This window comes from Balearica regulorum, chromosome 2 (assembly GCF_011004875.1).
Source record: "Balearica regulorum gibbericeps isolate bBalReg1 chromosome 2, bBalReg1.pri, whole genome shotgun sequence".
NCBI classification, from domain to species: Eukaryota; Metazoa; Chordata; class Aves; order Gruiformes; family Gruidae; genus Balearica; species Balearica regulorum.
This window is the reverse complement of record NC_046185.1, coordinates 114,520,709-114,546,533: the sequence shown is the minus strand read 5'-3', so window position 1 is coordinate 114,546,533 and position 25,825 is coordinate 114,520,709. Positions and strand designations below refer to the sequence as shown.

The window sequence follows — 25,825 nt, the reverse complement described above, 5'->3', positions numbered from 1 at the left end:
ACCAGCTGAAGTGGTGTGTGCGTCCTTTCAAAAATCGCATTGCATGTGGTATGCCAGCAGGGACCTGCTGGGCAGGGACCTTTCAGAAATTCCAGCCTGCATCTTAACAGGCAAAGACTGTGAGGAATGATGTCCTTCTTCTACGCAATCTATGCTCATGTAATTCCCTACACCTGGCAGAAGCAGCTAGATTCCCCAGAAGCGGGAACTTTAGAAGCCGTCCGTTTGAGCAGAAAAACCACTTAAACCGTAAGATGACCAAGGAGAGGATAGCGTCTTGGCTGCCATCCATTTGAGAGATACGACTCAGGCAGCAGCAGACTGGAAGAGCTGAAAGTGCCCTGGTGGTGCCAGTGACAGGAGGAGACGGGAGCGGCAGCTGCCTCAGCCCCGGCCTGCCAGGAGCCTGTCAGCCAACACCAGAAGACAGGGAGATCCCAAAAGCCGTAGTGACAGCTGCTGAGTCAGTGACATCGAGAGAGCTGCTGCCTACTCTCTCTCGCATGCATGCACACGCTCGCAAAACCAAGCGCCCAGCGGCAGTGCGTCCTGCAGTTGATGTCTGACTGGCTGAGTGGGAGACGCTGCAGAGAACGGGCTGAAGGTGAGGACCTGTGGCAGCGGGGCTGAGCAGGGGAGATGCTGCAGCTCTGGGAGCTGACTGGGGCAAAAGGAGTCGCAGGCAGGGGCAGTGGGTTGGGGGGGTAGCACATCCCCTTGGAGCAACCAGGGGCAGAGCAGCTTCCTACGAGTCATCATAGAAGAGCAGGAGGAAGCGTATTAGAACATGCCAACCATAGCAGGACAGGACAGGTGCCCCAAACACCCAGCCAGGAGGGGCAGGAAGGATGTTCCCCAATGCACAAGGTGGGCACTTTCTCCCTTTCCTCTCTGCAGCCTCTCTCCCTGCCCCCCGTTTGCCTGGGCCGGGGACGAAGGCAGGATGGTTGCACTGCACACCCATAAGGGAGGGAGCAGCCGCCTGCACAGTCACCTCCTGCCAGCACTACGGTTTCGGCACCGCTGGCGAGGTAAGCAGGGTGATGTTAGATGTGACTCCCTGCAGGACAGCAGTGTGAGCTGCCTGCTCAGCAGCACGTTCTGTGCCTCCCCGGGGCATGGCAAGGCTCTGAGGGAATGCTGCAGTGTTTCCAGGAGCAGTAAGCAGACACAATTTCTTTTAACGGTCTATGTTTTGGGTTTTAGGCATCTACAGAATTTACATGAGCTGACCTAATGTCAAGGTTTTAGGGGGAGAAGAGTTGGTGATTCTTCTTGTTTTGGGTTTTTTAAACAAGCAATGATGCTGGCTCTTTTGTCATAGATGCCAAATAAAAGTCCAAAAGGTAAAAGTCTTTTCCCTGGCCATCCCAGCATCAGTGAAAATCTGGGGGCAGTTCTGGTCTCTCTGTGTAATGTTTCTGAGAGGCAGGACTGCCCCATGTTCTCATCCAACTTGCCTCAGGATTTCACATAAACTCATTGATCCCCATAATTTTTCCCCAGCCTCACCCAACCGTACAGGAAACAAGCCATCACTCCTTCAGCACGATGAGGATCTCATTGATCAACTCACCCACAATTTAAAAAAACAAAAACCCCACAACTAAATCCATATAGAAAAGCCCACACAGAGCAATATGGAAATAATCAAAAGCAGTTACCAAAACAGATCCCTAACTACATCTTAATCCAAGTTACTGAAATTAGTATTCAGCCTGCCCAGAGCCCGAGCAGTGTCAGAAGCGATCACTTGATGGTTTCCCAACTACTTGGACACTTAAAAGTCTTTGCCTTGGTAGAGGATTTCAGATGAACCATCTCTCAAGCATTTTATAAGGAAGATTTTCCAATCTCGCCTCCAAGCAGATGGACAATGAATTGCCAGTCACCGAATGTTCGGTCCACAATGACCATCACTTCAAGAAAAGGATTCTTGCCCCTCCACAAGGAGGCAGGGAAGTTAAGGTCTCCAGCATGCATTCCCCATGAAATCCTGTCAGCCTCAGATTCTGTGTTACGGGTCTGCCAGAGCAGCGAGCCTTTGCTAGGACATAAGGGCAACTAAGCCACGTTGCAGTCATCTGACAGAAACCGTTTCCCGCACAAAGGGTATCTGCGCACCAAATAATTTACTTCTTGAAATGCCCCATGTATCACTTTCTACCAAAACCAGTTACTTACATGATCAACCTGAACCAGGAGGTTCTGTACGTAGTGCTGAACAGATTATCAATAACCTTTCATCGTCTCACATCCGTAATTCTGGCTTACACAGTAGTTAAGGGAAAGCACAAGATGCATTTTTATCTAAAAAAACTATCCACGTTTTCAAAATCCCATTTTGTCACTGCTCTGTTGGTAGAAATAAGAACAGATACTATCAGTCACCTCTCCAAAACCACGCAAAAAATTAATGGCAAACAAAATTAACACCGTGGCTACAGGTTAAATCATCCTTCTCCAGCAAGTCTAATTCCCGTAACTGCTATCCAGATTCTGCATTCGGGTTTAGGAAAGAGATACTATTCACAGTATGTCTTTCTAAATCAAAATTCTAACCAGAAACATTTTGCAACCCTAAAAGCGTATTTCATTTATGATTCAGTTTGGAAAGAAAGGTATCATACATTTCCTAGATAATTTTCCCATAGCCAAAAGCATATTTTTGATATTAAAAGCAAAGAATAAGCAGCAAAGTTAAGTGAATTTGTTACTTTTTCCCCCCCCTCCTCTACTCACAATATCTGTTCTGTCTGTAGCACACGCCCAAGGTCAAATATTTGGGACCTTTACTTAGCTAAAAATGTTTCCTCCTTCCGAGTGGGTGTTGCAGCCAGCTCAAATGTCCTCTTACTGTCAAACACATGCTAATAGTCCTGAACCGAGCTGAAAGCTTGCACTAAGTACTAGCTAAAGATATTATTTTTAAGCTTAAAGGAAAACCTGAATATTTTTTCACACAGAAAAAGATATATTTGAGTTCAACAACTGCAAACTCTGAATTAAGCATAATTTCTGAATATATTTGGCACATGCAGAGTTATACAGCAGAAAGCATCGCTGTCAAATTAGGGCACAAAAATCATGCAAAAAAAATTTATAAATACTTGGATTTTTCTGGGTATAGAGCCGTATTCCTTCTCCACCAAGCCTCTTACAATCCAGCAGGTAATTGCCAAGCTTGACTGCAGGCAGCTTCCTGTCCTCAGCCAGCTGCCTAACGGGAGTCAGCTGCCCAGCTCTGAGGAGAGCAGCACCTGGCCGTTTCACTGGAGGAGCAGCAGCAGCAGTGCGGTTTCTGGAGAGCCTCTCGTTAGCTAAACCCTCCATTTTCATCTGGCTGTTAATGACCCCTGAAGAGTTATCATCTATTTTTCTAAATAAGTTATCTCAGTTAGGTATGTTAGTACCTAAATAAATACTTTCTGCCTTAAAAAAAAAAAATATCTTACACTTTGAGGTAGAGAAATATTTCCCTTCTACCTATACCCACCACAGGCGACCCTCTCCAACAGGACGGTGATGTAGAGGGACTTCTCGCTGGAGGCACAGGGGCTGTGCTGAGCTCCCCCAGTCCACACCAGCACCATCTGCCTTTCCCAGCCAGCTTCCCCAGGCCCTGGCTTGGTTAACTGCCAGGCAGACTGCCCTCACTTTTAAAGGGGGGCCACGCACCGGGAGCGGCAACGGGTAGAGGAGTTCAGCCAAAGTATAACCCTTTGCTGAGAAGGAGGGCGGCCCTAAGCTTGCCTTTGAGGTAGGGGCCGATAGCTGCCCACAGAAAGGAAAAGAACTGACAGGGTCTACGTAAGTAACCCAACATTCTGGATTTTAGTTTTTAACCTAATGCGGCCAAGCAGTCCTGGCAAGCAAATGCTCAGTGTCAATATAATTATTTTGCAGCAAGTTTCCCCATTTATTCTCTGCGTTCCCCCAACACTGCATTCTCATTTCCAAAATGGCAGCCTCCAGACTTGGGGGGGATGAGCTGAGGCAGCAACAAAAACTTCCCCCTGACAGAAGGATGTCATTTAGGTAGATCACAAGCCATGTTTGCTAAGGCCTCGGGGGCAACAGAATGAGAATTTCAGACGTACTTACCCTAGCCAGAGGCACGGGTAAAGTCACACCCGCTATTCCATCACTGATGTGCTCTTCCAAAAAAATCCAGTATAGCAATCTTCAGGATTACTTCGGGATTAGAATCTAGAACGATCGATCCTCCATGCAGAAAGACCTATTCACTAAGATTTTCTCAGATAAAGCAATCCTGGATATTCAGAAGACACACTTGGGTTTTGGGGTACGCACAAGAACAGTGTAAGGAGTTGTTTCCATGCTGGGGACGCTTCTGGCAGCACTCAGTCACAACTTGCGTCCAGCTCCTTATCTCCGCTCCACAAGCACGCGGAAGCAACGCATTTGAACCGCAGGGACAAGCGAGCTACCTACTTCCAAATAAAAGAAAGGGGAAAATTTTGTGCAACAGCCTTCTGAGAAAGCGGCTCTCGGAAGACGGCAACGCTTCCAAGGAGCCACTCAGGCCGTACACATTTGGATTGCAAGTGGCATCCGCTGACACCCGCAGTATTTACATCATCAACCCCAGAACAGGCTTCCAGCATTTTACATGCAATAGGTGCGGTTTTGGAGCTAGAGATGAAGTGAAAACATCAAACCTCAGCTACAAAGCCCCGTGAGTTTGCTTTCGCTAGCCTGGGGAATGAAATGTTGTTTCTTACCTAAAATGATTTCATTCAGTGAGGGACTTGGAAGTTCCCAGCTGAGAGAACCGTCACGCTCCCAACTGTCACAGCTGATGGCAGCACGGGATGGGTCACTTCGGGAACGTCTTCTAAGGCCAAAGAATGACTTCATTTCACCTGTGTGAAGTACTAAAAATCTTTTATTGTGGTTTATTATTTTCAATCATTTTGAATCAAATAATCTTAGTTTTAAATATTTTTCCTAAAGACCAAGAGCTACATTGAACATACTCGGGAAAAGCCTGCTACGTGCACAAGAAAGGTGCTGCACGAAGGGTATTTGCTTCTACTCAGATTCCCCACCCATCAGAATGCCAGAAAAAAAAAGAAACTTTAACAGTAATAGTTGATCAACACTTTATTTAGCAAAAAGATCAGTTATCCAACATTTAATGGTATCAAACTCAAAAAAATATTTCACTGCATTTTCTAGAACTGTATTAAAAACCAACACAAAATGTTTGCATCCAATTGAAATACCAGTTTTTAAAAAGAGCATCTCAGGGAGCTTAAAACCCACATGGACAGATCAAGAAAAGCAAGACACTAGACACAAAGCGTATAACGGGAACACAACTCCCTTTCTACTTGTCTTTGACAGTGTCACACTATACGTCTTTGTGCTCTTTACATGTAGTGTACTGAAGGGGGATGATACAGCCTTCCAGCGAAACGTGTCTGTTGAGTGTATTTTTTATTAAACAGCTTGCTACGTTTATAGATCAAATGGGTGATTGTCTCCAGAGTTCACATAATCTAAACAGCACTCCCAGAGCTGATTTCTTATTGAGGGATAGGCCGGAACATTTGCAGGCATAAACAGATGGGTCTGTTTCTTGATTCTATCACTGTCTTTTTGTTTGTTCGCCGTGCCAGGCTGCTCTGCTGCATAAGCTCCAAGTACTTACTCCTTAGTCTAACAATTCCCAAAATAGGAGGCAGAAGCCCAACACAAAATCAATTGTATCCAGTATTTATGACAGTATTTGGACCCCATAATACTAATATTTAAAGTCTAACAAACCTATAAATAAGGTTACAACTAGAAAGGTTTGGGAATCACTGATCAGAACACTGTTTCAACAGGCCAGCAAGAAGAGTCAGGGTTATTAATTAAATACAACACAGACGGCAGCAAACTTATTTCGTAAGGTAAAAACCCGAGACGTACACGGTTACAATTCTAGGCCTGTTTCATTTAATTCACAGCTTATGGACATTTTGCAACGGCATAGTTAATTGCATGTTCTGCAATTTGCAGATCGGAGCTCCTGCTGGCAAATATTCGTAAGAGTTTGTTCAGTTACTAGAAAGAGTGCTCGTGCCTTCTGAAAGGAATTGGGCCCAGTGTCTGATGATTTTTACAAGTTATTTTCATGGGCAATATTTTCTGGTTTGTTCTCCTGCAGAAATACTTTGGATACAGAAGGTTTTTTACAACTCTTTTAAAAAGGTAAGTTTTCTCCCTACCTTCCATCCAAGTGACTGTATGGTTCAATGACAACTTCTAATCTTTAGCATAAAAACAGACCGTGTGGGTCCTGCCACCACGTACAGCAGTACACTCCTTATCCGTTTATACATCTCATCTTGAGGCACTTAACACTTTTTTTTTTTTCCAAATATACCTAACAATTCCAAACTGAAAATCTCTTCCTATTTTAACAGCCTAGCAGCGCGCAGGCACAGGCAGACACAGGCTAGCTAGCCACGCGCTAACCTGTCAGAAATGCTTGCCGAAACCTCTTCCAGTACACACGTTCAAACAGTAGGTCAGCTCAGGACTCTTCTTTTTTTCTTAGCTTTACAGTTCATCGTGTTCCTCTTTGGCCTCCTGGTCTTTCAACTTGAACTCTTCAGCGGTAACTTTACCATTTCCATCCCTGTCTTGATTGGTGAACATATTTTTAACAATCTTTTCAAAATCAAAACCAGGAGCTAGTTTTCCTTTGCCGGAATCAACTTGAGCTTGAATGTAGTCTGAAAACTAGGTGGAGAGAAAGGAGGAGAAAACAGCTCACAGTGAAACAGCCATTTAAAACTGAAGAGTATTTACAAAAGTAGCATTTATTTGTTGTTGACTATTTAGCATTTTACTGCTTAAGTGTACATAAAAGTACACTGTTACTATCCTATAAAGTTTACAATGCAAACTGGACTAATCAGGACAGACACATGAGGTTAAGTCACTCTTTGTGGAGCTCAACAGGGATTTCCTCACTTACTCCAGTGGGTCCTGGACCCATAACAAGGAAAGTTCTTTTTCGTAATTTAGGGGAAAGAAGAGTTGAATAGAGGGTGACATAGGAATAGATCTACATGGATTCACATGCCGATACAAGCAGCCCGCACTGTAAAACAGACATCCACCTGCGTCTTACAATACACAAGAACAAAGAATGAAACACAGAAAAGAGACTTTAAGTATCAGGATACCATGAGATTTATTGAAGTAGCTTCAGGCATTACACCTTCCACTCGACTCCATGGTGGAGAAGGTTGCAAGATTATAAGGTTAGTTTTCCCTAAAAATCCTTTTCCTTCTATATATGATGAAGTTGTTCATGGTGATTAGACAGCAACTGACAGAAGTCATACTGCTGACTTGCCGAAACCAGAAAGTCCACAATCAAACACAATTTTTCCAATTCTGTTACCTCTGGCGCTACCCGCTAAATAAGCTTCAGCAATGAGAGCTGCTGCTGACATTCACTTACACCTTTTAAGCCAAGCATCCTCTCATATCTCCTTGGCTTCTCCTTCTCCTCCTTGCTAGGTGACGAGAAGGATGTGGCTATCAACAGTCACATCCCACCTCATTCTCTAAACTGATCAAAACTCTTTTCTTCTCTGCAAGGACAGAAGTGGAGATAAACACAAGAGAGAAGATGGAGAAATAAGGAAAATAAACAGGTGGAAGAGAGTGCAAGGAAGAGGGAAAACAAGATTTTGATTTTACCCCATTGGCTTGTTAAAATGCTGGAAAGCATCTCATGCTGTTCCATAGGTCCACAGCCTGCAACCTGAGAGCTGCAGGCAGCACTACTCCAACAAGCAAGGACAGAAAACAGAACAGAGGCGACAAAGATGACTGAAGAAGGGAATAAAAAAATAGAACTCTTCAGTTAAGAGAAAATGCAGAAAACCTCACGGAGGTTTATATTATTGGAGATGGCGCGGCAAAGGCAAGCGGAGTTCAATTAGAGCACCAATGACATTCTCACACCACCGATGTTAAAGCACTCACGGGGAAGGAGGCTTGTTCACACAATTCACCCACGGAAGGAGCAGCCACAGGCATCGCCAGGCTCCAGAAGTGATGAGACAGTTCCTGGATGTGCAGCTGCAGGCTCAGCTTTGGCTCAAGAATTCATCATAGATCTCCAATTAACAGCCACTGTTGTGGCTGCTACAGTGAAGGATCGCTGAATACTCACTCTGCCTCTTACACTCCTGCCCTAAGCACCTGTTGTTGACCAACGAGACCACAACAGTAAATGATCTTAAGTAGTACGGCCATTCTTGTTTTCTTTTTTGGCCACTCTTTTCTTCTTGGTTCTACCTCTAAAGCTAAATGTTTTAACTGACACGCTGCCTTCCTGTTAACTTGACCACAAACATCATGTCAGAAGGAGAACAGGAGGAGAAGAGGAGAGGAGAGACCCCATTCTTCAACATCTGCATTGATGGTGGTATGAGAAAACCACTGCAAGCATTTTCATTTTCAGCTTACCTCCTCCAAAAGAACCTCTCCATCATGATTCTGGTCTATTTCTTCAAAAAGATTGGGAGAGACTTCCCCATTCCATACAAACATGTACCCTTCAGGCAAGCCAGACACCAGTTCCAGCAGTTCGATGTCGAAAACTAGTACAGCACTACCAGGCACTTCTCCTTCTGTCACAACAAATGGCAAAGAGGGGTATTTATCCTCACTTACACTGAAGAGTAAATTTCCTTTTAGTCCATAATTAAATTTCTCTTCCTGCTCCAACAGGCGCTTCTCTACTGTGATCCCCAGCTCCGTGATCCCAAGCCCACCACATTTTCCTGTTCACTTTAGCAGAGGTGATCAAAGCATAAAGGAAGCTTTCAGAATAAAACTGCATCCATTTTTATTGCTTATAAAGATAAACCTGCAGAAATTAATAATTTTTCCTTTATCTCGCTGATACACTGTGTCAAGGTGGTACTGACAGACTCAATAGTGTTGCAACAGCTTGGGATGTTACCTCAATGAAACCATGGGAGGAGTTTAATTTACTCTTGGAAAAGAAAACTGAGGTCACCTCTAACTTCTGTCCAGTAGCAAAGGAGCAGTCTCTTCAGATATCCAGGTATATACCACAACACTGACACTCATGCAATGTTTCAGACCATGTATATCGAATGCAATTTGAATGAGGGCAAATGCCTATGATAAGAATGTTTGTAACTTTTTTTTTAACACAGCAGACTTTTTATGTTATGAGGAAATTTTCAATTCATTATATATATGATTTTATAATAGCATAGAGTATTGCATATATAATACTCATAATTTTTCATGGAAGACAGGTATGAGTGATAATGCTTCTTTATCTCTTATCACAAATTAGTTCTCCACTAAGCTTGGCACATGATACCTGACAGTCTTTATAAAACACAAACTGTTCTGAAGCTATTCAAAGAACATAGCAACTTATGCAACTGTTTACACACATATCAGAGTGTGTCGATCTTGGTGATCTCCCGATAAGATTCCTTTCCCTCGTGTCTTAACTCAGAGGACCAGTAAGAACCACACATACAGGGCGACAAGAGTTGTCACTTCTGTATTGTTCTTTTTACTATTGTTGTCCCTGCCATTAAAGACTTGTAAGCCTCAACGCTCTGGCCTTAAATGTATTGGTGTTGGGGTTTCAACCAACCATTCAGTTTATGTTGCATTCAGTTTATGTTGCATTCAGTTTATGTTGTTTCTGAGTTCTAAGGGTTCTTTGCATTTTCTAACACATTAGTGCTTAACAGTCCCTTCCAGGTTTGTTCCCTGAATAACACGTCGCATGTCCAAGCATGAGTGCCCAACTCCCTATCACGGAGAACACTGTTTACATCCCTCTGTAACATCAGAGTGCCTGGAGCTTTCCATTTTGACAAAGCGACATTACTGGGGGCGTGTGTTCCCTTTTGTAACGGCATGGTCTTTCTATTGGCCACAGTAGCAGTATGGCTTAACACACAACACAGGATATTCATTTCACTGGGGAACGAGGGGGCTGTCTAAAATAATGAAATGAAAAACATCTAAAAAAATCCCATTCAAGCAGGTAAGAGACACTCACCTTATGCCCTTGTGCAAAGCAAGTAACAAAACACGCATACTTGTGTTTCAGTTACTCGAGAGATGCTAAGTGGATGTGCAATAGGTTTCACTCACTTACCTACTCCATCTTCTCCATAACCAAGATGAGGTGGAATAACGACCGTTCGGCGTTCACCAACACACATGTCTTGAAGGCCCATGTCCATCCCCACCACTACCTGTCCTGATCCCAGGACTATGTTGTAGGTCTTGCCAAGGCTGTGTCTGGAGGGGGCGGGGAGAGAAAAACAACAAAAAAAAGCTCTAAACACACAATAGAGAATTTCTGCGGTTCAAAATTACCAGAGAAAACAGCAGTTTCTAGTTAGTGTCCTGTCATTGCCAAAAATTTACTTCATGCCTAAAGCTCTGTTCTACCAAGCAGTTACCTGAACATGTTCTCAAGGTAGCAAGTGCCAGCCAATGCCAAACAGAAGTGTCCCTACTATTGACAAGTCCTCTGGTACTAAAATTATAGGCTTCTTGAACAAAATCCAATTAAAATCATTAATCCTGCCAATTAAACCCCCAAAGTATTTTATCTCAAAATAAGGGCTTTTGCCTTTCACATATTTTTAACTAATGAAGCAAGACGTTTTAGCAGATGTAAAAATTCCAGATGTGCATTTGTCCCAGAACTACCAACCTATCGGGACCTGGGTGCGTTCACATGGATCAGCTATGCCTTTAATAAAATCAGTCACTATAATGTAGTAGTCACTTAACCAAGACAGCCTGCACGTATACTACTACTACTGTTATTTAACCATATTGTATTTTGAATTATACCTTGCTGCTGGTGGCTCATTTCTAAAATTAGAAATTATCACGAGTGAAAACCCCAGAAGTTCAACGTGTGTGGTGATTCTAAAAGTAGAGCATGCAGTGTTAAGACTTTTTATTCAGTGTGTGTCACAACAGCAGGACCCTTTCTTCTGTTGGTCTCCTTCCTTTGGTTATTTGGCTTGTCTGTACCACTGCATGACATGCTTGTACAAAAGAGTATTATTTGGAAAGAAAACAACTGAGTGGCTAGGAGGTCTGCCTTCAAATTAGGAAAACAAGACTCATGATCTTTGATTCTCTATAAAATGCTTTGAATAAGACAGTCTTGACACCCCTTGGTTCCTGCTACAAAAATGGGAATTCAGCATTCCTGCCATATAAAAGGTGTTTTGATCCAAACACGTTACTTGCATACATACTTGCCTACAGCATCACATCACGCGCTTCAACGTAAGCCAGCTTTTCAGCTCTGCAAGCTATTGTGTACACTGTGAAAACTACGAGCTGCTTCCTATGTTAATTATAACCTGTTTAAGAATAGCTTTTCCCAACTTCCCTTCCAAAAAAAAGAAATATTATTTAGATGACTTGCGCTATGAAGACAGAAGATAAGCTAGCAGAAGTATTCTTGTAGCTGCAGCAAAGAGTGCGATGGGCTTGCTTTAGCGCTCTGTGAGACAGACTGGAGCAATCTCTGCTTCCTTCATAAACCTGCTGTCAACAGGAAGGAGCAAGAGCAACACTGCAGTCACAGTCACCATCAAGCCCTCTGATAGTTTCTCCATGCTGACCCTTATGGCACCACTACAACACAGGAAAACTCACACCTGTGTGCAGTACAGACATGACAGTGACCATTTACTATAAAACACTATTTACTAAAAATCAAGCTAGCTGTAACAAGACTACACCGAGTACCTCTACCAGATGTCCCTCAGGAGCACGGAATCAGTGCAGAGTGCAAATCCTACCCAAGAAACTGAACACACTTGGACAGTTTGTTCACACAGACCTCTGTGTCGTTGTAGTATGACTGGCCCAGACTCCTGACTGAGCCCATTTAAACAGGCTGCCATGCAGACAACCTGTGTCATCACTCCACCTGTAGTGTTTATGTTCTTCTCCAACACAGTCCTACATCCTCTTTGTTCCCAGTTCTCTCATTACGCTACAACAGATTCTCTTTTTCTTTTCCTCCTCCTAATATATCTTAGGCAGGCAGGCAGAAAAATACACTCTACATAAATAGTCAATTAGTCACTTAAAAATTCTTTATTCCCTGCCAGCCCACTCTGCAGGCAATTCATTCTGCTTTCACAGCTGCTAGGGACATTTTCTTTACCAAGCGATCTACTTACGTCGAGTCTAGCAAAGTACCATCCAGCAACGAAGCGTTGTAGTGATACTTCAAGTAATCTCCCTTCTTACTCAGTATGGTACAGTTGGAAGGTTTGTAGTTAACAGTAATGCTGACCGAATCTGAGGGGTTGTGGAAGTCAACCACGTGGATATCAAAGACCAGCACTGCAGATCCTGGAATCTTTCCTAAATAGGAAGCAAATTAGGCAAGTAAAGAAAGAAAAACCCAAACAGGCTTAGGATAACCAGGTACTGCACCCTGTAGGAATATATATTCCCACAGGGTCTGCTACTGAGTCGTTTTGCTCTTCTTATTCAGAATTAAAGGATTACATCTCCTCTGTATGCAACAGATGCAAGCTGCATCCAGTGCAGGAAAGAGAACCAGTGGAAAAGCACTACACATGCACTCAGTTCAACAGTGAAGGAAAAGATTTCCCTTATTCTGAATTTGAAAGTTATGCAGAAATGAAGCAACAGCCATGTACTTCCTGTGACCATCCTAAACAACTGATTTGTGCATCATGTACCAATTCATTATTGACCATCAAAATTCTCATAGGACTTCTCATGCTTTAAGGAATGCCATTATATCTGAAAGGTTACATTTCCTTAAAATGCCCTGATAGCAGCCAACTTCTTCCTTCCCTTCCCAGGATAATGTGCAGTCGCATTACCAGGATTGACAGGCACATACAGACCCAGGGGCGGGTTTTGGTTTTGGAGGAGTCTTAATTTCCAAATCAACAGCACAGAATTTACATTCCCAGAAGAGAGGCTTTTCTTCTAACTCACTTTTTCCCAGTAAGATCCCAGGAGGCACCTTTTGAAACACCAGCCATAAAACTGGTCGGCTAGAAGGGTTATCAGATTCAATCTCTCACAGCAATCTTTTTAGGTAATAATGAGTTTTTCCAAAGGAATCGTAACTGTATGTTATACATACACAGACACTTTGCTGTTACATGCATCCACTGCTTACGCAGGTGGCTTAGGAGTCCACAAAATCTATGGCTGTGGAAGGAACGGGGAAGAAAACTTAATACAACGAATTCCTTTAGCATAGACAGCTTGTTAAGACACACAGGAAGGAAGATCTCACACTGCAGAACTCCTGGTATCCAAGTACCAGTCTCTGAAACACTGATTATCCTAATGAGTTCAGGTCACCAACTACCAGTCTGCTTGAGACACTAATTATCCAGATAATTTCACATCACCAAATACATGTGAGATTTTTCTGCATTCTTATTCTCCTGCCTATTTAGCTACTTAAATTAATTTTGCCAATTCTGGGTGTAACTGTCAGTTGTATGCCCATGAAATAGTGAACTAATTCATAAGCCTTTCAAACGCCCAAAAAAAAAAAAAAAAGGAACAAATACTTTATACAGTTTAACTACACACAGATGCACTAAATATTATTATGGAAGACTTGAACGAAAAGTTAAGCTTACCTCTTCCTTCTTCTCCATATCCAAGATGAGGGGGGATTATTATTCTTCTCTTTTCACCAGTGCATACGCCTAGCAAACCTTCATCCATCCCAGCAATCACATAACCTTTCCCGACATAGGTGTCATACGTACGATTTCGTGAATAGCTATGGAAAATATATGCATTTTAGCAGTGTCAGGTGTACTCCAGAAAACACGGAATTTTACAATAGGTCTGCAACACAATTCTTAAACCAGTTAAGGTCAAACACACGGTCATTAACTAGCACTGGAGAGGAACAACGCAATGAACCATGTTCAATGAATCTAGGCCACCAAGTTTCATCAGTCAGTGATGCACACGTCAGTTATTAACCAGTACTGGGTCCCTGGCTATGGAACAGCTTATTTGCACATGCATTTCTACTACATCTGGACAGAAAAATCTCACTTATTTATGTATTTTAAACTAAATAAAAATCATGTTTTAGTAAGTAACTGAAAAAATAAATTTTTTTCCTTTAAATTTTCCCCACTCCAACTCAATTTTAGCAAGTGCTTATCAATTAGATAGTTTAAAACACCCTTCAGACCATCTCATTTTGCAACCACAGCTATGTAGTTCAACTAATCAAAGCAGGAGGTGGGATAAATAGGTTTTCCTGGGATGCACGGCATTAAAATGAGTCATGACAACAAAACAGTATCAATACTATCCCTCCCTTCCAAACTATGCCAATCACTTATACATAGGCTGGAGGATCGGCTTCAGTCCCTCATAATAGAATAAAACAAGCTTGCAACAACAAAATCATGTCCATTACAAGGAGATGTCTGTCTTCTGTTTTTCTTCAAGACATCCTACATGAAGGCACAACCCAAGGAAGGGAAGGCAGAAAGGTTTTAATTCACCTTTACAAGGTCAGTCTGGGAAAGAGCAAGACCAATGCAGACTCTGATGTAATTCAGAGGTTTATTCAGCTGCTCTGAGTCCAGATAGCTCTGGTTGAGCAGCCATGGGGCAGTTCTGCAGCTAAATATTGCAGAGAAAAAAAATGAAGCAAAAGATTGTTCAAGCTCTCAACCCCAGCCATTCACAGTGCTTTTGGCACGCTCGCTATACTAGTGGGAATTTTTTTTCTTGGCCAACTCCAAGGCTTTCAATAACTATTGTTAGCTGCTCTATTTTTTCATAGATACCTGTTAGATATTGGCCTTTCTTGTAAATTCTGCAGGAAGCCAGGATACAACACTCTAACAAATAAGCCCTCTAACAACTGCCAGCACTTAAGAATGATGTAGACGCTGCTGTCTACAAAGCATTTATTACTATTTATTGACAACAATGCTAATATAAATACTACAGCCATTTAAAAAGATCGTTTAACTACTACAGACACTACTCATTTACACCTCAAAAAAGAGAGATTCTGGGCAGGTGCACTGTGGATAAGCTTGAAGTTCTTAACTTAAAAGTTTTCCTAAGCTGTAAATTAAGGTCGCCAGTGATGACTGTTGATGCAGGTCTCCTGCTTTCGATCCTCCCACCAAGCTGGGTAGCTGAATGGGGAGGTCAAGGTTGATTCTGAAACTTACTGCACATCAACTGAATTACATGAGATACAATTCCCTGACTAGACCTCGTGGAAAGTAGCACACACAGTATACTTCTCAGCTAATGTTTGCAAACTGATCCTGATCTTCAGCCTGCAGCAGCTGTAAAAATATGACAAAAAATTTTCTTAGTTTATTTTGTAAAACATTTTACAGTGGCTTATTTTCAACTCATTTTAGCTACTTGTGCCAGCTGGAGTGAGGAAGTAAAGTACTGCTCGTTAAAGAGCAAACAAAAGTGGCAGGAAGCTACAAGGGTTATTATTCATCATATAATTCTGTATATGAGCCTCATGCACCCAAAGAGCTTTGAATCTGATGTGACAGCAATCCCTCTTCCTTTATCACAGAGACGCCGTTGCTGAATTCAGTCTTGAAAGACATTAGCCTTCAAAATGCAAACTGCTTTCAGGTACAATGGGAAAGGCTGTCCTGAGACTAATCTCAAACTAGCTCATTGACTCAGGACATAAAATGGGAATCATATTTATCTTCTCTCTCTTCAGGAGTGTTACCTCTTTGGCAGATAAATTCTATTTATCTGAATAAAAAGAGTCTTCAGGCAGGCGTGTCAAAAGCATACATAGCTTCGGCAGGTGCCTCACCACCCCTAGATGGCGTCTGTGGTACTGTCATAACACAAAATAGGTAGGTCTCTGTCCTCCTTCCCATACTGAAAAGGTTTCTATGAGTTTTTTTAAGAAAAGACTCCAACTCCATTCACAAATATCAAAAAGGAAGGAAAACCAAAGAATTGTATTTAGGTATATTATGGACAAGACAGACAAGCCAAACTGGAAACGGGATCTGTAGGGCCAAATGGTTCAGTTACCTGGAATCAAACAATGTGCCATCTAAAAGCGTGCCGTTGTAATGGTATCGGAGGAAGTCTCCTGCCTGGCTTCTCCGCTCACAAGATTCAGGCACATGCTGGTTCTCAATAGAAATACCATCTTTGGGGTTATGGAGATCTAGCAAAACCACATCAAAGACGAGAGATGCTTGGCCAGGGATCTCCTTACCTATAGGAGTGTTGAGCAGAAAATTGGTAAGAAAGAGTAGGTCTTTTAGAAGGAGCTTAAACATGTTTGTTGAAGAAAAGTAACCTACTGCTGAATATCAGGCACCTCCCCTCCCAAAATAAATTAGCATAATCTGCTTCTAGTCAGTCATTTTTTGTTTCATGTGTGGGTGTGTCACTTAATTCTCCAACTCAATTATTTCCTTCTGTTCCTATTGTGATGGCATTGCCTCACCAAAACCAACAGCCTCTTCAGCAACATTCATCTTGGTCAATATACAACAGCTCCATCTGAGCCACATGGTTTAGTCTAACAGTATTTCCAACACACTTCATGAAAGTGCATACATAACCATCGGAATACAAATTTGGTACACCCGCTCTTCCCATCCTGTTAATATCAAAACAGGAGGCCACATGATGGAAGTTGAAGAAGGGCAAATTGACTATCTCAGTGGAAAAGTACCTTTCCACCAATACATAAACGATAGCATGGGTTGCTTTGACTGAGAACCATTGAGCTCAAGATCTTGGCAAAATTTTAAAACACAACTCCACGAAGTTTTGTTATCCATGGAGACGGCTATCACGGGTAATGATAATGAAGTCATGGAAGGGGTACAAAACCTTGTACACCATAGACACATTCTTAAACATTAGAGCAGAGAAAGAATTTAAGGAAGCATCCCAAACTATACCTAACTGTCCCCTCACCTAACATGGTGACCTGCAGTCTGCATACAGTCTCACAGGACAATTAATCCATCTTGTAGTTATTACTAGGGCATTGGTTGCAAAAAATAAAAATAAAAATAGGAACTAAAAATATATTTTTCTTTTTTCAAAATTCTGCTCTCTGTGGCAGTCACTGAAAGAATTATGCAGTCATCTGACTTCCAGTTTTTGGAGCCACTAGATATTAATCACAGATTATATCCTCTGAATTAAATAAAATTTCAGTATAAAAAGATTATAATTCTATCATCAACAGTGTATCTGTTAAGCAACCTACTGGCTAAACTTTTTTAAAAATCTTTTACTTTAATCAGTCCATCCCTGTACCTAATGCATTTTGAACCTCTCTTTCCATCATTGTGTTCCATCTGTCTGAAATGGGTAATAACATTGCCCATAAATTTGAAATACACAAAGTACAAGTTTGTTTTACAATATGGATGACTTTGATTTAAAAAAAAAAAAAAAAAGGCGCAACTTTTACCATCTCCTTCTTCTCCATAAGCCAGGAAAGGTGGTATTGTGATAATGCGCTTCTCTCCCACACACATTCCCAAGAGACCCTGGTCCATCCCAGGAATTAGCCATCCAATTCCCACATAGGTATCATAAGTTCGCATCCGATTATGGCTAAAAATGAAGAAAAAAACAAAAACAAAACCACAATCAAATCTGAGACAGCCACAGGAAAGAACAATATTAATCTTCAAAAGCCACACACTATGCACAATACAACTCACAACTTGCTGCTCAAGAAATACTGCTCCTTGATTTACCAGGGGCTGGCTGGGTAGTGTCTTCCAGAGCGCTTAGCTATTTCAGGAACCTAACAGAGGTTTTGAAAAGTGGCTCACGAATATAATGGCAGCTGTTATTAAAGCATCATTTTCCACAGAACTTTAATGAAGTACACATGCCATAAACTTAAAATCTCAGTATGAAAGCATCAGTAGCTCAATTTCATCACAAACTCTGCTTAGTTTATAAAGCTTGTATCTAACTTGAATAGCTATGCCGCAGTGGTTATAAAAACTATTACCTGACTGCAATAAATAGTAATATAGATACACAGAATGAAATTTAAAAAATGAAAGGATCTGGGCTGGTAATGCTCGAACATAAATAACATACTGTTTTATTGCTTTGAGTCAGTACTGCTGTCCCATTATCACTGAATGAATTACTGACACATTTCATTTCTTGTCTTTCTGGGCAATTAGCATGAATAGTTACACTAGTGAAGGGGGAGGAAGTGATGGTTTAAAGTGACATCAGAAACCTATTAAAAGACACAAAGACACACAACCCAGCTGCGTACCTTGAATCAAACAGGGTCCCATCTAAGAATGTTCCATTGTAATGGTATCGTACAAAGTCAGACACCTGGACTGTCCGAGGACATTTCTCGGGTTTGAAGTAAGTCTGAACCTGCACTTCGTCCTCCGAGTTCCAGAGATCGATCAGAAGCACATCGAAATGAAGCACAGCATTGGGGGGTATCACACCAGCTGCAAAACCAAAACAACACAACTAGTTTTATTTCCTTTACAGGACATCAGTGAAAAGAGAACCAATCTATGCATTCCCTACATAAAATCCATGATGCACAACTGAGTCCTTCTTCTGCTTATATCCCCCTGTCCCCTTGTCACTGTCGCAGCTACATAAGGGGGGGGGAGAGAATGTGGCGACATGAACTGTTATCAAATACATCCATCGGGCAAACTGCTCTTGATTTAGCATTTGTTGCCTCTGAGTCTGCAGAGCAAAGCTGCTTTTGGCACTGACAAAACCTCGTGCAGCGCTGCAGTGCCAAAATACAACAACTATTTAACAGCAGGGTAGGTATAAATAAATAGTTAACTTCAGTAGCAAGGTTCGTTTGCTGAAGGTCCTCCACAGTCAACAGCTCTTCCTTCAGGCATGCAGAGGGAGCCTGGAGCGATTAGCTAGGCTATAGGCTTGACAAACACCCCTGAGCAGGGGAGAACCTCTCTGAAATTCACTACTTGCAATTTCTACCCTTCTCTTCTGTGACTATGCTTTCTATCTGCTCTGCTGAATCACCTGCACAACCAGTTATTCACTGGCCGGGTGCTGCACTTACAGACGCCTTCACTCCCGTAGGCGAGTTTGGGGGGAATTTTCACGAACCGCCGCTCATTCACGCACATGCCGACCAGAGCTTTGTCCATCCCAGCAATAAGTTGACCTTTTCCCACAAACACGTTGAACGTGGATCCCCTGTCATAGCTAAAGATGGGAAAAGTGAGCAAAAATGTTAGCGGTTCATTTACCCATCATTCCACTATTTTTTTTTTTTTTTGAGAGTTTAACCATACCTTGTCTCCCCCTTGCCCTATTAGCATAACTTTTGTTAAGTTGCTAAGAGAAGGGGCAATTCTAAATGTTTCTGAGACTTAAACCCAGCTCTCCTTCTGTTCACTGCTCACAGTCTATCTGAAACCCATTCTAGCAGCGTGTGATGTAAATATACTGCAGGCACCTGAAGCCTGTACTACAAACAGCTAATTTACACATTAATACTATAAGCAGCACTGGAAAATTACTATCAAGAAATAAAAATTAAACACTATTCAAGATACGAAAGGATGACTGCTCCTACAGTAGGATCTCAGCATATTGATTTTGGTGAGTAACACCACAAAAATATTATGTGAGATCGATAAGGTTTACTACGTGAGATATTACTGTTGGCAATTCTTTGCGGGAGAAGACGAAAGAGAAAAGATGTCTTTTCAAGTAACAGTTACAAGATTTGCCAATCGGTTATTTATTTTCTCCAACTGGTTACTTACTTTCTTTGCCACATTCCCAGCTCTTACATCATTAAGACTTAAATAATCAAAATAGAGACATGCTTTAAACAGCAAGTTTGCCAGATCAAGAATCAAGATAGCTAGTTAAATGATCTCCACTGTGATAATACATCAAAATTTGAAAGGTAAAAGGAATGATGCTTAAATGAAGTTTTCCACAGAAAGCAGCAGTGTTACCACAGCAGAACACTAACATTAGCTTACATGATTAGTTTGACTACCTTAAATCCACACAATGACCTCGCTTTGCTGTGCCTGAATTACTGCTGTTATTTAATTGTTTTAAGCAATGTATAAACACACAGCGGGAAGCATTTCAAAAGCTTCATGCCTATTTTTAAGCTTTTATTGCTTCCATTCTCTCAAATTCCTTTTATAATTTAAAGGACTTTTTTTTTCCCCAGATAAAAGGCAGCACTGGAAAAAAATAATTAAAAAAAAAAAAGGCTTGTGCCTGTTTGCCTGCTAAAATATTCTGGAAAGCAGCCAGCAGCTAGATATCGCTAGGGAAATGATGTCAAACTTTCCTTCAAAGACTGTACACATCACTTCCACAACATACTGAGCCTCCTAAGAGTCCCAGAGCCTTGAATCCCTCAAATATTTTTACTGAGTGATCTCTGTTTGTTCCATCTTTTTTTTTTTTTCTGGCAAACTTCTCCCTTAAAATAGACAGCCCTCTATACAGAGCATTCAGTTTCTGTTGCACAAATATTCCCACTCCCAGGCAAGGATGGAAAGTATTTAAATTAGCTCCTCACAAATTTTATTATATACACGAAAACTTAATTAAGATGTTAGGACTAATAACATAATATGTTCTATGAAAACCTCAGAGTGCTATTTTGTAGCGATTGACAAAGCATCCCATCTGGGATGAAGAGGGGTTTTTGCCAAAAATAAACCTACAATTAAGAAAACATTGATGCTAAGCAGAGAACTGAACAAAGCAGTGAACAGACCCTGCAGCTTTGCAGGACTGACTTTGCAGATTCCTTAAAACTAAGCAAAATTAGTTTCTCTTAGAGGAATTTACCAAATTAACAGCACATGACCAGGCAATTATAGTCAGAGTTAAAAAATGTAAATCATTTCATGGCCATGGAAATAAAAATGCAAATACTGATCAGAAAAAAATAAAGAATAAACAGGCACGTTAGTTAATTTATGTGACAGTCATGGTTACTAAGACTTTGTCAACGGCCTGTTAACAAGAAGAGCTGTATTACTACCTTCTACTTGGAAATAGAGAAAAATAATTTTAAACCTCAAGCACATTTTCAGCAGCTGAACAAGAAACAAAGAAAAACTGCCCTTAGTTCAACACCCAGCATATTTTCTACACCATTTCATAGTAGTGTTTGACTAAACTGATGCTGGTAAGCACTTTCAAAAACTTAAAAAAAATTAAAACAGGTAACAAGTCTGATGGGTAGAAAAAGAGACTTTCTAATAAGCTAATTTTAGTATAAATTGACTGAACATCTTTAACTTGTATGCAGTGAACACTAAAGATTTTACGACAAATACTCCAAAATATTTCTTCCATTAACCTACAGAACACAAAAATGTTGTAATTTTCCATTGTCTTAACATGATAGACCACTGTCATCAATCTTAAAAAAGACCATAGTTAGGGAATAACAAAACCGTATGTCAACATGAGCTGCCATCTAGAAAAAAATCAGGAGCTGAACAAACCTGCCTTTTTACACCCTTTTGAAATGAAGATGGTCATATAAATACTCGTTAGATTAGACTATCATCGTTATTATTTATTTACTGATATTTGGAGGACCAAAAGAGATAAATGCTGTACAGTTCTGCACAGCTTGTTCCTGCCCCAAATAATTCAGAGCCAAATGGTAAGGAACTTGGAATGAAAGGAGAGCCAACACCTGGGAAGCCCCTCCAGGTGCCCTGTCTCAGTGCAGAAATTTGCTGGTACAACTCAGCTCGTACAAGTAAGCCTCAGTATGGATCTGTGGAAATGAGAAACACATTTCTGAACACACGGCTGGTTTTCTAATTGTCGCATATTTGTAAAATGAGCCGTGAGGATGATGCCTTTGTGCGTCCTCACATCTGCAGCTAAGACTTATTTTCCGAGACTGTCAGTCACCAATAAATTCACTGTCTTTGCCATGCCTGTTCACTGAAACGGCATCAATGCCACCTAAACCGCCAAATACCGCACCCCGCACTTTATCCGGAGCAGTTCTGGTGAAGTTGCACTACCGGCGTACTGAAGTACAGTCAGCTCCAGAGGAAGAGCTGAGCTTACTTTGAAGGACAGTTATTTTCCTAAGGCTGTAGATTTTCCCTGAAGCACAAGAAAGATTACCAGGATTACCGAATATACATTTTGTTTTTTCTTTCCAAGTAATACTTTGATCAGTGGCAATGAATGAAGCAAGAAAAAACAAATAAGCTGTCAGCAGCATCAGCATCCTTTCACAATCTCCTGATCCCACTATTTAGGCTTCCTGATCCCAAAATAACAGCAGGGAAGCAGCCAGGCAATTCACTGTACATAGGTCACATTCATTCAATGGTTACTTATCCAAAAATAGAATCTATGTAAGCACAGCCTGATAATTCTTGTATTTCTGGCAAAGATAACGATTCAGAAATGTTTGCATTTGAGTAGGTTTGAGCCTGGAAAAGACATAGGAAACGGGCAGGAAATCACTCAATACTGTGAGAGACTGCGATACTATATACGTTCCTGTTTACCAGGCTAACCAAATATCCTTACAGTCTTCTCTCTCGGACCAGAAAGCTCCCAGTGAGCGCCCTGGAGCAGCAGCTGGAAGAACGCGGTGGGGATCCATCAGGGCATGCAAACTACAGCGAACCGAACCCAGCCACCACAGAGGTCTCACCCCCAGTCCCCAGCAGTCACACCCCAGCTCTCTGCCCTTTCGTGTTTCAAAGACATCTTCCCATGGTGGCCTGTAGGTCCTGCGTTCTTGCTTGTACGATATTGTCAAGCTTCCCACTGACTTGCTTCCAACTGGTCACCCCAAAACGGCTCATGGGCCAAAGCGGGTCGCAGTTGGGAAGAGCAGTGGGACCTGAACTTCAACCACAGCCTCCACCCAGCGCCACCATCTCCTAACAGCCCCAAGACCACCCTCGTGGGGACACCGCTCGCTTCTCTCCTCTCCTCTCCCAAAAGAGCACCCTCACGAACCAAACCCCGACGAGGCTGCCCCGAGGCGGGCGCAAACCAGACCTGGAGTCGAAGCGGGTGCCGTCGGGGAAGGCGCCGAGGTAGTGGTAACGCACGAAGTCTCCGGGCCGCACGGCCCGCGGGCAGCTCTCGGGCACGAAGCGCCGCTCGACGCGGACGTCGGCGCCGTCCCAGGGGGGCTCGGCGGCGGGCACCGGCGGCGCCTGGCACGCCGCCCAGCTCACCAGCAGCGCCGGCAGCAGCAGCAGCGCGCCACAACCCGGGCCCCGCCGCCGCACGGCCGCCGGCCCCGCCATGGAGGGCCGCGAGCGGGGCAGCCTCAGGGTGCACTAGGCGGCGAGGGGAGGGAGGCCGCCGGCCCCAGCCCTCCCGCTCCTCCTCCCGCCGCTGCAAACTTGCAAACGTGGATGAAGCGCTCCCACCCGGGACGGGGGAGGAGCAGCCTCGGCGCCGGCTTCCCCACACCCCTGCCGCGGGGCTGCGCAGTTTGTAGCGGAGCGGAGCAGCGCTGACACCGTCGCCCCCCCCCCCGCCTCCGCGTCCGTCCCCCCCTGCCCGGGCTGGCGGGGGGAGCGGGGGGGGGTGTGTGTGTGTGTGCGCAGCGGTGCGACGTGGCGCTGCCCCCGGGCCGCCCTTCCCGGCGCTTCTTCGCTCCTGAATGCTCCCCCCCCCCCCCGCAGATGAGCAGAAGCTGTTCCAGTGGTGCTGGGATGGACTGAGGGCGCGACGGTCGAGCCCAGCACCGCGGCTTTTGGTTACCGCGCTTGCACCCCGGCACGTGTGCTCCGCGCACGACATCATTGAGTATTTGCAGATTTAAAATCCCATCGCAAATGTTCCATTTTAGATCAAAACTCCAAAGATACACGTTTGAGTTGGCATCTACTGCTTGATGCGCACCAGCGCTGTCACAGGTATTTGCAATACCCCGTCAGGGAAACTTTGCAAATGACGCAGAAGAAAATGACCTGACAGGCACCCTGTAAGGCGCCAGTGTCCAGGAGGAATCAACGTCCCGGTCGGCCAGCTATCCCCTTTTCCTCCCTCTTTGATTGTGTGCACACTGGTGAGGAGGAACTTAGATTTGTTCTCCATTGTTCTAACTGGTTTCAGTGAAGAAGCACGGAAAAGCTAAGTGTCTGCATGTGAAGCATCAAACTCCAAGCAAGAAGAAGTTAAATAATAAAATATTTTTGAAAAGCAGTGAATTTTATGGCAGCAGGTTTGGGGCAACTCATTGGAAATGCAGGCACACCTAGGAATATAGTATCTTTAAGAAACATCAATGATAAGATTTTGTTATTGATAAATTATTAAACAAGCACAACCCACACTCAGTTGGACCATTTGCAAGAAGAAACCACTAAACCCAGGGACAGCAGTATGGCAATAAATGCCTGAGTGTCGCAGTTGGGGAGATGGCGGCTCACAGGCCCAGCTCCCCATTCTTTGTGCATCCTCCACCCAGCTCTATTGCCCCAGCAAACAGAAGCGATGCAGCCAAATCTCATGTTTTTAAAGTGTTTTCCAAAACGCTCTTGTAGAATATTGACATATTGCTAGGAAATGGCTGCTGCTTGATGACTAGTGAAAAAAATTTAGCAACTCAGGCAGCTATTTAAAGATAACCAGATTTGCGGTTACAAATCACATCCTCCTTCCAACAACAGTCACGCTGCATGTTCCAAATCAGCCCTGTGAAGTATCCTTTAAATAAGCCATGTAAATTGTCTGGCAGTTGCCTAGATTTAAATAGCTTATTTTGAAGTTGGTTTGTATGGACATGCTCTATTTTCTTAAACTCATAGTTCACCACTGGAGTATGTTGATAGCACCAACATAAAAATAAAGCTTACCCTGCTTTTGGCACTTCTTTTTGCCAGGCTGTGACAAAGTCTTTATTTATGGTGAATTATTTAAGAAGTTCTATGTTTTCAAAACAATTCATTGGACTCTTACTGTTTATGCAGTTTTGTACTCATTACCTCTGTCAATAACAGTTCTCCACTTCTGATGTAATTACCATTGCCCCAAGAGTGCTGTAAGCATTACCAGTTTATGTTAACTCCTAAAAAAGCCACGTGTCCGTTCTGTGTTACCAAACCTGCAAGCTTCGTGCCTCCACACCATTCTCCCTGTAGCTGATGCAGCATGTTCTCCACAGAGCTGGAGATAGTTGTCAGCCAGGGAAGTGTGTTGCTTTCTGTCCTCCTAGTTTTGTTCAGGGAGCACAAAGGCAACAGAATGCAAAAGCTGTCCCGTATTTTCCTTAGAAATGTCATTTTTAACATTTTGCTATTTTTTCAAAGCACACACACATACACAGACACACAGAAAACATTTATATGCCAGTTTGTCTGAACACTAACCCAGCTTCCCTGGAAGCATTTTGGAGACGCTGATCACTATCAGATCGCCTGATCTCCACTCAGCCCAAAACGCAGCAATGACCAGTACAGTGTGAGCGGGGAGATAAGCACAGACATGCCTAAAGCTCCTAGAGAAGCTGGTCCTGGAAGGAGGATTATCCATCCCAGACTTAAAACCACAGTACAGCTCTCTGAAAAATTAGCTTTCAGGAATGTCACAGGTCAGACATTAAACGAGGGTGAAGGAGCTGGGATTCGTGCCTTCGTATCGCCATTTGGAGGATGTTGTGTGCCTCATGTAAAGGGGCTGCAGTTCTCCTAGCTTTGGGCTACACTGCATCAAATTAAAATATATC

General features: G+C 42.9%; 1 protein-coding gene across 2 annotated transcripts; it reads right to left on the bottom strand.

The window, feature by feature from the left end:
- Window positions 1-5,112: 5,112 nt before the first annotated feature.
- FKBP9 (FKBP prolyl isomerase 9) lies at window positions 5,113-23,662 on the bottom strand. 2 transcript variants are annotated; one of them, XM_075745377.1, is made up of 10 exons: window positions 23,143-23,662; window positions 19,172-19,317; window positions 18,383-18,572; window positions 17,549-17,694; window positions 16,141-16,330; window positions 13,716-13,861; window positions 12,258-12,444; window positions 10,193-10,338; window positions 8,503-8,666; window positions 5,113-6,756 (listed from the first exon to the last, which is right to left on the bottom strand). In XM_075745377.1, the coding sequence occupies exons 1-10, from the start codon at window positions 23,394-23,396 to the stop codon at window positions 6,574-6,576; spliced, it is 1,752 nt and encodes a 583-aa protein (XP_075601492.1). In that variant the 5' UTR covers window positions 23,397-23,662; the 3' UTR covers window positions 5,113-6,573. The 2 variants fall into 2 exon arrangements, with proteins under 2 accessions (XP_075601492.1, XP_075601491.1); XM_075745376.1 differs by having other exon boundaries at window positions 17,543-17,694; window positions 23,143-23,529.
- Window positions 23,663-25,825: the final 2,163 nt, after the last annotated feature.